This window comes from Crinia signifera, chromosome 4 (assembly GCF_055691185.1).
Source record: "Crinia signifera chromosome 4, ASM5569118v1, whole genome shotgun sequence".
Lineage (NCBI taxonomy): Eukaryota > Metazoa > Chordata > Amphibia > Anura > Myobatrachidae > Crinia > Crinia signifera.
Window position 1 is genome coordinate 270,608,372 of NC_139220.1, and position 13,121 is coordinate 270,621,492.

General features: G+C 44.2%; 1 protein-coding gene across 2 annotated transcripts in view; it reads left to right on the forward strand.

Moving 5' to 3' along the window:
- Positions 1 to 277: 277 nt before the first annotated feature.
- Positions 278 to 13,121, forward strand: part of GFPT1 (glutamine--fructose-6-phosphate transaminase 1) — a 28,645-nt gene continuing 15,801 nt past the window's right edge. Inside the window, exons 1-3 of one of the 2 annotated variants that reach the window (XM_083184559.1) lie at positions 278 to 523; positions 8,890 to 8,997; positions 10,535 to 10,642. In XM_083184559.1, coding sequence (XP_083040685.1) covers positions 517 to 523; positions 8,890 to 8,997; positions 10,535 to 10,642 — 223 coding nt within the window. In that variant the 5' untranslated portion in view covers positions 278 to 516. The remainder of the gene's footprint in view (positions 524 to 8,889; positions 8,998 to 10,534; positions 10,643 to 13,121) is intronic. The other variant, XM_083184558.1, reaches the window with a different exon arrangement.

Here is a 13,121-nt window from a genome sequence, read left to right on the forward strand (position 1 = left end):
AATAGGCAGCTATAGCTAGAGGGGCAGCTATGGATAGGGGAATGGGCATTGTTTATGTGTTTATGTGTAGCTAGTATATGGACTGTGGATGGATCGCTATAAGTAGGATCATGTGACAACGGCTGAATGAACTGGTGCTTACAGCGCTACTGATGACGCCACTGATTACGCCCATCGCAATCGCACAGCCACGCCCACCATGCGAAGTCACAGTTTCCCTGGTGTCCTGATAGAGTTGGATCCGGCCACGTCACTGCTGCCAGCAGCAAGCGGCGCCTACTGCCACTACAGCCAATCAAAGGAGGAGGTCGCGCTGGAGGTCGGACCAGTGTAGGGGAGTGCCCAATGGCCGGCTTTGCCGGGAATGACGGGCAGGCAAGAAGCCAATAGGAAGAATGAGGCTTGCTCTCGTGACGTCACGCACACGGTCAATGGTCCTTATGTAGGGTGGTTTATGCCGTCCAGCCGCAGACTGATAGTGACACCCAGCAGCGACCAGAGTATAGTCCGGCGACCATGTGTGGTGAGTATTCCTCCGCTGCCAGCACATACAGCTATGCCAGTGACCTGCACCTGCCAGCCTCATCCTCTCTAGGGGTCCCTGGCACATCTCAGTATCCCAGGGGTCATGTCACCTTGTCAAAGAGTATTGGGCTCCCTTTACATAGACACTGGCATTTCTGGGATTTACATGACCACATGACGTCTCTGTGTGCATGTAGTATGTGTATGGAATCTCTGTGTGCATGTAGTATGTGTGTGGGCATTACCTCTTTCATTTATTCCTGGTTGGCGCTTAATAGCAGGGGAAGGCAGGAACACACTAGTGGCAGGGGCATATTCCTGTAATGGAAAGTTAGTGGTAGAAGGTGTGCTGTACCTGTGTATCCTACTCACTGGCAATCTCAGTTATTACTGATGCGCAGGCAGAAGTTCTGTGTATAAGCACAATAGAAGGTTTGTTTGGATATATGCACTTAGCCTTGGAGAGAGATAAACTGGATGTATATAATCGTTACAGGCTGTGGCGGTATGCAATAGAGAGAAAATGTTGTAAAACCCCTGTTTTTTTTTATAATTTTTTTACCGCATTTCCAAATGCACCAAAGCCCCTCTGCCGGGGCACCGCTTGTTACCATATAGAAGCCTATTGGCTTCTATCATAGTTTTCTGCTATGAGGGATCCAACCGAATCCCTTCCAGCATCCCTGGCGGCACTAGGCGCATGCGCAGATAGGCCTCCGAGTCTAAAACATGCAAGTCCTGTCATCGCAAAGGGCGTCCAGGCTTCACTTTGCATCGTTGCCTTTACTTTGCATTGCTGCCAAAGAAATCCGTCACAGATCCCACCCAGCATGCGCAGATGGACTCCTGGGTCGCATACCTGGAAGTTCAATGACTGAGCCACATCGCAAAGGACACTTTTATCGGAATCGCTGTCCTTTGCGTTAATAATGTGATATGTGGCGGGATGCACCGCAGAGTTTAGTGCATCCCGCCCTGTGTTTGAAAGGACAGTAGCTGATTGGCTGGTGCTTTTTTAACATTCACTTTATCTTTTTCAGGGGGCCAGATTCTCTAATGCTGCGTTCTCATTGCCGCCCCTGCAAAATCCCGGGTTTTTCTAGCCGGATTTTTTGGGGGGCACAGAGCTTGTCAGCTCAACAGACCCCCTTCACACTGCACCTCAGACCCGGGAATTTCCCGTGTCTACCCCTTTCACACTGCTTTCCATGGTCTACCTTCCAACAAGTGTGTGGAATGTAATAGCAGCTTTGATTGGGTGTTGGGAAATTTGTACAAATTGCTGTGATAGGCTGTTTAAAAGCAGCTTTTATTGGCTGGCTAAAGATGATGTCACATATCACATGATTACATCCCCCAATGAGCTCGTTTTTGTGTGAAAAACCCGGATCTGTGCTGTTCACACTGCCATACACCCGTGTATTACCCAGGAAAAACCCTGCAAAAAACCCGGGTGTAATTCCAGGGGCATAACACCCGGGAATTTCACAAAGACCCTTTCACACTGAGACAGGACACGGGAATTTTCAGCTTGCCCCGGGAAATACCTGGGTTTTTGTGGCAGTGAGAACGGGGTATAAGCTTCAAAAGTGATAAAACGGAGAGTGATAACCAACCAATCAGCTCCTACCTCACATTTTTTCAAACACAGTCTGTGACATGGCAGGTAGGAGCTGATTGGATGGCCGTTTATCACTCTCCATTTTATCACTTGAATCTAAGAGAATCTGGCCCTAAGGCTTAGTACACAGTGACCTACATTGCTTCATAGCCTGCATTCTTAAAGTTTATGCAATTTATATGCTGCAAGATACAGATGTGGCCACGCTCATCTATTGGGCCGGTGCACCCCGTTCGCCGCATGTCCAAAGCTGCGACTGGGGTGAGCAAGCTTCTCACATGCAAGCGCGCCTCATTTGCGGTGTGCCGAGAGCTGCAAAGATAAGCACAGTTCCTGCAGTTGCCTGGTCGCAAGGTCTTGCTAGTGTGTATTGACTTGCTGGGCCCATACATTGTATATGGCTCTTCTTCCATTTTTGTTGGCCCCAGATTGCTGAGATTCTATATGGAACGTACAACAATCTGTCTCCTGGTGCTAGTCCTGGTCATAAGTTTGCTTTGTTGAAGATTTATTATTAGGTCCTATGTGAGATTGCTCCTTGTCCAGATCCTGTTTCCTAGGATGTGCTCTGTTTATCCACGTACAGGCGTTCCTCTGTTCTGCCTTCTTTCCCTACGTTGCATGGGCTAATGGTCCGCATTGAGCGCTGTGGTTGCTAAATAACTATTTTTTATGAACATAGTTTCATTTGGATCTTTGTAATGACATTACTTGTATTTACAGTTACAGTATGTGCCCCTTTTTTTTGTATGCTGATAATGATCACGCAAATGAGCCCCTTATTTAAATCTGTACTTTGCACTTCATGGTAGTGCCTGTCTTTACCTTCATTTGTTATTGATGTTGACATTCGCCTGGAACTTTAAAGCAGGGGGGTTATTTTACCCTGACCCCCTTAACCAGGCCCAGTGTTAAGGATGCAAGGAGAAACTTCAAAGTGTTTGTTCCACAAGGGAATAGTTTTTTTTTTTACACTGGGTCTTATTGTGTATATACGGTATTAGGTTTTGACTGTTGGATTGCTGTATAAGACCATTAGAAGGCAATAGTAACCAGGTTACTTGCTATATTACTCTCCTCTCTACATAAACCAGGAAGAACATTGTATGATAATATTTTATGACCCAAATTCCCATCATTCATAGAAGTTGTAATCTGACACCACTACTCTACCAGTCAGATCAATCAACTAGTCTAACCAACCTTGCATTCATTACCCAGGAATGTATTCCCTTTCTCTACCAGCCATTAAGTCTTGGAAGGATAGAGGGATCTTATTGTGGCTTGAAAAAAATTAATAAAAGGACACGATGGTACACCTCATATTGCAGATGGCTTTTCACATAGTTATTACTGAGAAATTTGCCAGTTGAACACAAACCACATTTGAACATTCCAAATGGCAAAGTTCAGATTCCATTACCTACTACTTCTCAGTTGCTTGTAAAAAGCTATTGAATGTTTATTATGGTATGGTGCACAGAACAACAATTTGCTGCAACCAATCAGAGGTCAACATTAATACTCAGGTTATTGAAAACCGGTTACTAAGGGGGTAATTCGGACCTGCTCGCTACGCTGCTTATATTCGCTGCCTAGCAAACAGGTAAACGACTTCCCCTGAATGCACGCCCCCCCCCCCCCTGCTGCCTGAATCCCTGCGCTACAATGCGAGCAGATGTGTACGGTTACACATCCGCCCGCACAGAGGAAAAATCATTCAATGGTTACATCTAATGGTTTTTTTTCCTATGTCTGTTATGAAAAATAAGTCTGGACTTACCTTTCAGATGGACAAATACAGGGTGGGCGCTGACGTCATGTGACCTTATCCGCCTGCCCCAAACAGGCAGGGTCACTACTGCATTAGCTGGACTCCATGAGCATGCACACCGTTTCTGTGAGCAAATGCCCCCTGACGGCACTCGCAGCTGGGGCCTGCAAATGTGCATTGGTGACAATGCGCATGCGCAGACCCAAAACAGTACGAACAAATCTGAATCGGTCCCTAAGTTTAACGTGGATGGAAATAAAGTACCAACCAGTCGGCTTTTGTCATTTTCCAAACCCAGCCTCTAACATGTCAGCTAGGAGCTGATTGGTTGTGATACTTTACCACTGTCCACTTAAACTTTCCAAGGCTTCCTACATAGACCCTAAGCCCCTAATGTTTTTAACCACCCATCCCTTATTGCCTGCCTTATATCAGGCCATTGATGGTTGGCTGTATTATTAATGTCTGGAGTTAAGATCATAAACTACATTACAGCCAATTAATTCAAAGCAAGCTCCGAGATATGTTTAACATATCCAGATAACGGCCATTATATATAATTCTATGTAAAGCCATGTGATCAAAAGACCATTGAGTATTCCAGCAATATAGGACAGGAATGCAGAATTTCTTGGTCTGTATGTTAAGCGTACGACACGCCTGTTATTGTCACTGGACAGTCCTTTTCATTTTCCCCTGTGATCCCAGCACCCATTGGATTCTTTACAAAAAATCTTTCTAAAACTATTTGAGTTCTTAAGTACATGCCAGTAATTAGGCTTACCATACTATCCCTTTATCCTGGGACACATAAATTCAGGGTTGCCAGCCCTCCCCGAAATGGCCGGGAGGATCCCGGAAATTGGGTCCCCCTCCCGGCCCCCCGGAAAGGTGGGCAACCCTCCCGGATTATAATAATATGCAAATATGCAAATCGCACATATTTAGCCCCGTCCCCTCATCGGAGACACGCATATTGCGGGATTTGCATTACTGGGGGCAGGAACTGATAATGTCTCCATCAGGCCCCGCCCCCAGAAGTGATGCTGACAGTCTCCTCTCCGGGGTTCTCCCGGAGAGGAGACTGTAAAAGTCGGCAACCCTGCATAAATTACACAGGTTCTGTGGCTGGCGGACTTCAAGTCTGCATTTCCTTTAGTTCTAATCAGCCACAGAACCTGTATAATATATTTAACCCTTTCAGGTCCAACATATAGTCAGGCTCAACAGCCTTATGCTGTGTACACACTGGGGCGATAGGGGCTATAATCGCTGGGAATATGGTCGCAGGCGACCATATTGCCAGTGATTGGAGTGCGCACCAGCGATAAATCGCCGGGTGCGCGCTCCCGTTTTCTGCCCCATTGTAATCGCTGGTCGCAGGAGCTTGCTCCTGCGACCAGCTAATTACCACTGCGGCTCCCCCAGCAGAGGTCCTTTTCATCAGCGACCATCTCTGGTCGCTGATGCAAAGGAGACACTGGGCAATATATTGCTCAGGAATATATTGCTAGCAATATATGGCTGAGCAATATATCTCCCCCCGTGTGTACGGGGCTTTAGCGTTAGTAGCAGATCCAATGATGAGCCACTTTAAAATAAGAACATTGACATCGTTCAACATTCAATGTAGACCATTTTTGAATAATAATAATAATAAGGACAATTAATTTAACATTTAAACCATACTTTGAATTGCAAAAATAAAAATTTGAACTGTAAAGGGATAAAATAGTAAGCCTACCTGTAAGATCTAACTTGATAATAATAATTAATATACAAACCTACAAAGCGATTTGAAAACCAGATTTATAATCTATTACCACCATTATTATCTATTATTTATAAAACCGCTTTACAGGGTAAACCTAAAATGGTCCCTGGAAATGCACCCGCTCCCACGCCCACTTACATCCAGGCCTTAACTGAACAAACAGCTCTCTCCTGTTCGCTAGGTAGAAAGTCTGATCTCTTATTAATGATTTATTATTTTTTTAATGTACAAACTAATATACCTCTAATTAGCTAGTACTCCGTGTTTTGAGCTGCTGTGAATGAAATTGCTGTCTAATGTGCAGGATGGATGGGTGTGTGTGTCTGGGAGAAACTGAAGTCATTATTTTGATAATGTGCCACATTGTGAGTGTTCCTTGAGGGGCCACCCGCTGGGAAAAATGGGAAGTTTCCCATAACATTTTCAAGGAATTGTAGCTGGAGATTGAAATGCAGTTATAGGGGGACATTTACTAAGATGGGAGTTCTATTTCACATGGGATGTGGCTTTCGGTAACCAATCAGTGTCTGCTTATTTATTTAGCACCTTGTAGAAGATAATAGATAATATCTGATTGGTTGCCCATGGCAACATCCCATGTAAAATAGGACTCCGATCTTAGTGTACATTTATAGAGATGATATGGGGAAATTTACTATCTCTGTGCAAAAATGTTCTTTTCATGTCTAAAGGCCCGTACACACTGGGTGACTTTGTGCTGAAAGCCGCTCAAAACAGCAGGTTTGAGCGCTGCTGCGCGCTCCCACATCATCATCGCTGGGAAAGTCGTTCATCTGCTGGTAATACCAGCAAATCAGCGGCTTTGAGGATGGCTTTGCATAGCTCTGCACTATGCAAAGCTGTCCTCCCCCCGCTGCCGGGGCAGGGGGAAAGTCGCTCAGTGTGTATGCACTGAGCAGCTTTCCCCCCGGCGATCATCGCTGTCCATATACGCTGGGCAAAATCGTCCACTGTGTAGGGACCTTTATGGGTACAAAAAGACTAATATTTTGGGCACTAAGTGGCTTAAATTTACTAAAGCTTCTAAAAATGATGCAATAAACAGAGAAATGACAGACCGAATCTGTTGTGGGCAAAACTATACCTCCCAACACTCATGATTTCAGCGGGACAGTCCCGATTACCGGGTCCTGTCCCGCTGTCCCACCCGCGGCCGGAGGTGTCCTGCTGCGGGGGGCAGTTGGGAGCCCCCCCAACTTGACAGAACAGACGCTATGCGCACAGCGTCTATTCCCGGCAGAAAACGGGGATGCGGCTCATTTGCATAAGCCACACCCCTCTTTTACATAAGCTGTGCCCCCTTTTTGGACGCTCACCGCGCGAGTGTCCCTATTTCTGCAGCTACAAAGTTGGGAGGTATGCAAAACCCCCTTTTAATTTTTCATGCATGTATATGGGGGGGGGGGGGGGGGGTCAACTTGTAGTTTATAAAATATAGACCTATGAATCCAGGTTTTATCCAGTAGAGTTCATTATCTCATTTTTTTGTGCCTGAAATAAGTGTTGAAATGTTCCCCTCTAAAGGCAACTTTGTCTTGTGTGAGTCTCCGGATCTTCTGAATAGAGGTTTAGTCCTGAATGTGAAAGTGAACAGGCTCAGCCTGGCATGGTTCCCACACTGGCTATAAAGATTACTTTTCAGATGTGCTCAATGCTATATTTATTGGAAACCACAGCTCCCACCATTGGAGCACACAGACTGTTCCTCCTGTCTGTACCCTGGCAGAATAGCTACTTGGATCACGCCATGAAGGCTAGAGGCTACATCAGACCTGGCATTTAGTTTCCAATTTCTGTATGCAACATTGCAGAAAGTATTCAATGGATTTTTATTGCAAATGAACTGCATGTTAGGGCACAAACGCCATAGCTGCGGTTAGCTATAATGTCCAAAACAGATGAGCAGCACAGCAGAGAGTGTCACCCCAGGCTGAAAAGAGGAACTGCATGGGTTTTGAAAAGTGCAGGGTGCTAGAATGAACACTAATGGAACTATCCCCATTACATGTGCATTGCTGCTGTAAGAAAGAGATGATACTCCTAATAGCGATCGTTCTCTGGCATTGCTATGATAGGCTGTTCCACCTACCAAAGGCTTTCACAGGTTATAAAGAGTTGTGTCACAAGATGGACCATCACTCTTATAATGGGCTTAGATACTACGTAAAAGGGTTATATTTACTAAAGTGTGAGTTTTAGAAATGAAGTTATCATTAACTATACCTCACCAGGACCCACGCTGACCATACACTCACTGATGTTATTGGCAGATATGACTGCATGCTTAGACGAGAGGGGTTAATCGTTAACGATCATTGTTTATGGTATAGCGGTACACACTGGACATTAGGCACAATGTTATCATTAAGGATATAGTTATCGCGCATATCATTAACTAAAATCTTATAGTGTGTACCCACCTTAACAGTCCAGGCTTTTAGTGATATCCATGATTGAGCACAGGTAACTTAATTAGTACCTCAGTTATTTTGATTTAGAAATCTGTGCTGAAGCCTGGATATCACTAAAACCTGACTGTTAATATTATTTATTTATTAACAGTTTCTTATATAGCGCATACATATTACGCAGCACTTTACAGAGAATATTTGAACATTCACACCAGTCCCTGCCCCATACACACTTGCCGATATGTCGCTGGACCATCGGCCAGTGTGTACCAGCGATATGTCTGTGAACGGCATCGTTCAGACAAAAGGTGTTGGCTGTGTAACATAGCTGAGTGGTGTGTGTGTGTGTGTGTTTGGGCGATCCGCTCAAAGGGTGGGTGTATACAGAATACACAACTACTAGTGTGTACCCAGCCTTAGTGTGTCTTGAGGACTGAAATTGGGAATGCCTGCCTTATTATTTTATCTCCTACCTATTTTGTTCCATACCTCCCAACATGACCCTCTCCAGGAGGGATGCAATGCTCTGTTTCTGGACTTCTTTTTTAATTTGGGATTACCATCACCTGTTTAAAACGGGTTATTTGCTCAGAAATGTTTTTCACCTCATGTGATGGTAATCCTAATTTAAGAGGGAAATCCTGGAACAGAGCATTGTGTCTCTCCTGGAGAGGATCATCTTGGGAGGTATGTATTTTTTTAGACCCGGGCCCATTAATCTACTTTTACTTAGCATTGTCTTTTTTTTTCCCCCCTTCTACAGGAATATTTGCTTACCTCAACTACCATGTGCCCCGCACCAGGCGTGAGATCCTTGAGAGACTTATCAAAGGTCTCCAGAGACTGGAATACAGAGGCTATGACTCTGCAGGTGAGCTGTATGAGATGCTGACCGCTTCCTCTGGGTTCTGCATTCAAATCCTTACACTGCACCTATTGCTTACTAAACACTTGAAGCAGCTGTTGTGAGCGTTAGCAATAACCGGGGGGAAATGTATTACTACGCTAAGCAGCGGTGATCTTACTAAGCCACATATGTCACTGGTTCCTACTTATAATATGCATTGTTACATACCCTCCAACATTTGAGGGGAAGAATTCGGTACACAATTGGAAAGGGAGCGTGAATCACCGGGAGAGGGGGTGTGGCCAAGCGTCCTTTCCTATACCTTCAATGGTAAAGTTAAGGAGTGGGTAAGTATCGGGTATATCTATTTGCTGGAGAGTCACACAGATAGCGTCAGGGGAGCAGAATCTCTCCGACTCCCTGAAGTTGCGCTGCCATCTTCTGCTGCTGCCTCCACAACATCCAGAAAGGACTCTCTGCAGCCAGGAGCTTAGAGGGAGTCTCCCTCGCTGTGGCTCATACCCTCCGGAGTCTGCATGGAGAGATGTGTGAGAGGGGCAGCCGCAGCCAGCTCTCTCCCCTCCTCTGGCGTCTCTCGCTCCTCCCGCCGGTGACAGTAATCTACTCTGCACATGCCCGGGCGCTGCCTGCCCTGCGCTTGTAACGGCCAGTGCGATGATGACGTGCTGCTTAGCTGCAGCTAAAAACCGGTACAGGGGGTTTTAGCCGGTACAGGCAGTAAAAAAAATGGTACTGTATCGGCAAAATCGGTACTGTTGGAGGGTCTGTTGTTATAGGCATGTCTTCTCGGTTCTGTCACTTGGTCTGGAAATTGGATGACTGGAACTGTCATTAAAATTACTCACAAATATCTTTTACAGTAAAATTACATATTTTACACTTTAGAATTTGGTAATTATTTGTTATTGCACATGGGTGGGTAATTGGTCTTACTTGTCAATACATTTCTCTACACTGACAGACACATTTGGCTTGGTTTTAGAACATCAGGCACCAGCAGATTCAAATTCATAGCTGTAATCATTGGCTGCTCCAGAGGAGGGGGTTGCGGCACAGTCCGTAATACAAATACTGGAGCCCCATCAACTGCCATTCCAGACTGGTTCACTGGCAGTTGGTGTGGATCCCCTATTTCAGTGTTGCCCTTCTTCTGGCTGTAATACAGGGTATTATATGCTTATTGCAGTGTTAGATTTCTAGTTTAATTCCATTTGTGGTAAAAGGCATCGCTTTGTCATGCTCTGTATTTTTAATACATATTTGTGTTGTCTGTAGCCCTTTGGTATTGACTGCATGTTTTATTAATTATTGCATACCAAACTTGTCTTTTGCATCGGGGAGCAAGGAGGATAAACTGGGCTGAAGTTGTGGTTCCCCTTCATGCACAAGTAGTGATGATACTGACCTGTGCGCTTTTGTTCTGACAGAGGTGTGGCTGAGACAGGCATTAGCAGCCTCCTTGCTTCCTCCCTGACAAGTGTATGCAGCGGCTTATACCCCAGACTGTGGTTTAGGTTATTTAACAAGCCATCTATTACAGGTGTTGGTATCGATGGTGGCAATGAAAAGAACTGGGAGAAGAACAATAACAAAATTCAGCTCGTTAAGACGAAGGGGAAAGTCAAGGCCTTGGAGGAAGAGATAAACAGTATGTGGTATTATTCCCTTTACATATATATCTGGCTGTGTTGGAAATCACGGTACAGGCAGGGAGTATAGTTCGGCACTACGGCAGGGCTGTGCTGCTTTCTGCCGCTAAATATGTTTATTTCTAGATTCCTGGCTCTTGAAGCACCCTACCTACTGAGACTGTGGGCATGGTTTTCTGCTTTTGCTGGGCCGGTCATACACAAAAATAACAGAACAAAGGGAGGTTTTTACTGGCTAAGCAAACTTGGAGCATTTCAGTGTTTGGGAACTAACATCGGAACACTGCACTAGGGTGATATTGGTATTTAACAAAGATGATTTTGAGCCTGCAGAGGCTCAATGGTTTTTGCAGCAGACAGAGCAGGATGGCATTTTTTTTGTTTTGTTGGGGGGGGGTTTAGAAATCTGATGCTGTGTTCTGCAAACTTGGGTTATGGGAACATCTGGGGGTGGGGGGGGGGGGGGTGGTATGTGTAAAATGGGCATCTTTACCGGGCTAAATTCTGGAGCTGATTTGAGTTTTATGCAACAAATTTAAAACTGAATGCATATGATGGTGCTAATCTGCTCCTAACTGCAATGTGAAAATTGGCAGTTGGGAGCTGATTGGCTGTGGCATTTATCTTATGCAACCAGTTTTAAACTCATTGCATGTATGATAAACCTTGTTGCTGAATCCGCTCTAAAAGACCCACTGATCCCTCAACACGGAAATGCCCATTGGTGACCCCGTGTGATGAGACCAGCTCGAGCAGATGAAACAGTTTAGCCTTTTTGTAGCCTAAGGGTTAACATTAGTGTAAAATCCCAGATCACTGCAGACTGCCTACGTGGAGGCTTAATAGAAGTATGATGGCAAGGTCTCTCTTAATGACATGAAACCTAACACGTTGTGGTCCCTGAGCCAAATCTATTTTCCAACAAAAACAGTTTCAGGAAAATCTCATTTATTCACATGCCCCCCCCCCCCCCAGGCTCCGTTTTCTCCTCCATCCCCAACAGCTTAGAGGCTGCCAGAGGTATAATGAAATTCTGCATTTAGGTAAAACTAAATCTACCGCAAGATTCCAAGAGAGCGGAAATATGCCAGCTGATCAGCTCAGCAGGAAAATCCAATAATGACGGACCCTTTCTAAGTGGATTTGCATATTTGCTTTTTTTTTCTTCTTGTCATTTTATCATGTTTGACTTTTTAATGTGATAATCAAATTAGTACGGATGTCGTCTCCTCCTTTGTTTGTGTAGTTGATGGCAATCTCTCCCTGCCCCCCCGCGAAGCCGGCCACTTCCTCACCGCAGTCAAACATCTCTGATTTGTGAAGAAACATTTTAGATGTGCCCATTTATTGAAGTGCTTTCTTTTTATTTATATATATATATATATATATATATATATATATATATATATATATATATATATATATATATATATATATATATATATATATATATATATATATATATATATATATATATGTGAGGGTAATGTCCGGCAACTCCTCCCGCTGACAGGTTCAGCTCTGTATCTTGCCCGGGTGCCCGCGCTGAGGGTGATGAATCACCAACACATGTAGCTTAACAAAAACACGTCACTCCGGGACTGGTGTGAAAACATGAAGTTTACTGCGTACTGTCTACGCCGTTTCGGGCTGGGCCCGTCTTCAGGACAAATGTCCTGAAGACGGGCCCAGCCCGAAACGGCGTAGACAGTACGCAGTAAACTTCATGTTTTCACACCAGTCCCGGAGTGACGTGTTTTTGTTAAGCTATATATATATATATATATATATATATATATATATATATATATATATATATATATATATTATTATACACGATAAAAACACTCATGAGACTTCTATCAATCATAAATCAGGCTTGAAGACGCCAACTCCGTGAACAACGTCTCAGTTTATTAAAGTTTTGTCAGGATATATATAGAAATTATAATATGTGTGTGTGCAGCAATAACAGGCGGCACTCCAGGTCTTGAACAACGTGGTGAAGAAAAAACTCCAATTTATTGATGATTCGGGGATAATGTCCCCTTTTTCAGAGCGTGAAATATCAAGAAATTGGATTTTATGTTTTTCACTATATATATATATATATATAAAGTCAGGAACAGGGTTAGATATAGGTTACTGCTCCGGTGACTTTTTTCTACAGGCAAGAGAATGCCTCTGGCAATGCAGGGGGTAGAGATTAATGTATATATATATATATATATATATATATATATATACATTAATCTCTACCCCCTGCATTGCCAGAGGCATTCTCTTGCCTGTAGAAAAAAGTCACCGGAGCAGTAACCTATATCTAACCCTGTTCCTGACTTTCCATTCTTCTTCTTAAATTTGCCTCCTGGGAGAATAAAATAACAGATCTTTTCACTCAGTTAAATTAGAACCAGTCTGTGTTTATCCCACACAATGGCTGAGCAGATAAAGCAATGCTTTCATTCCGTTTGGTGC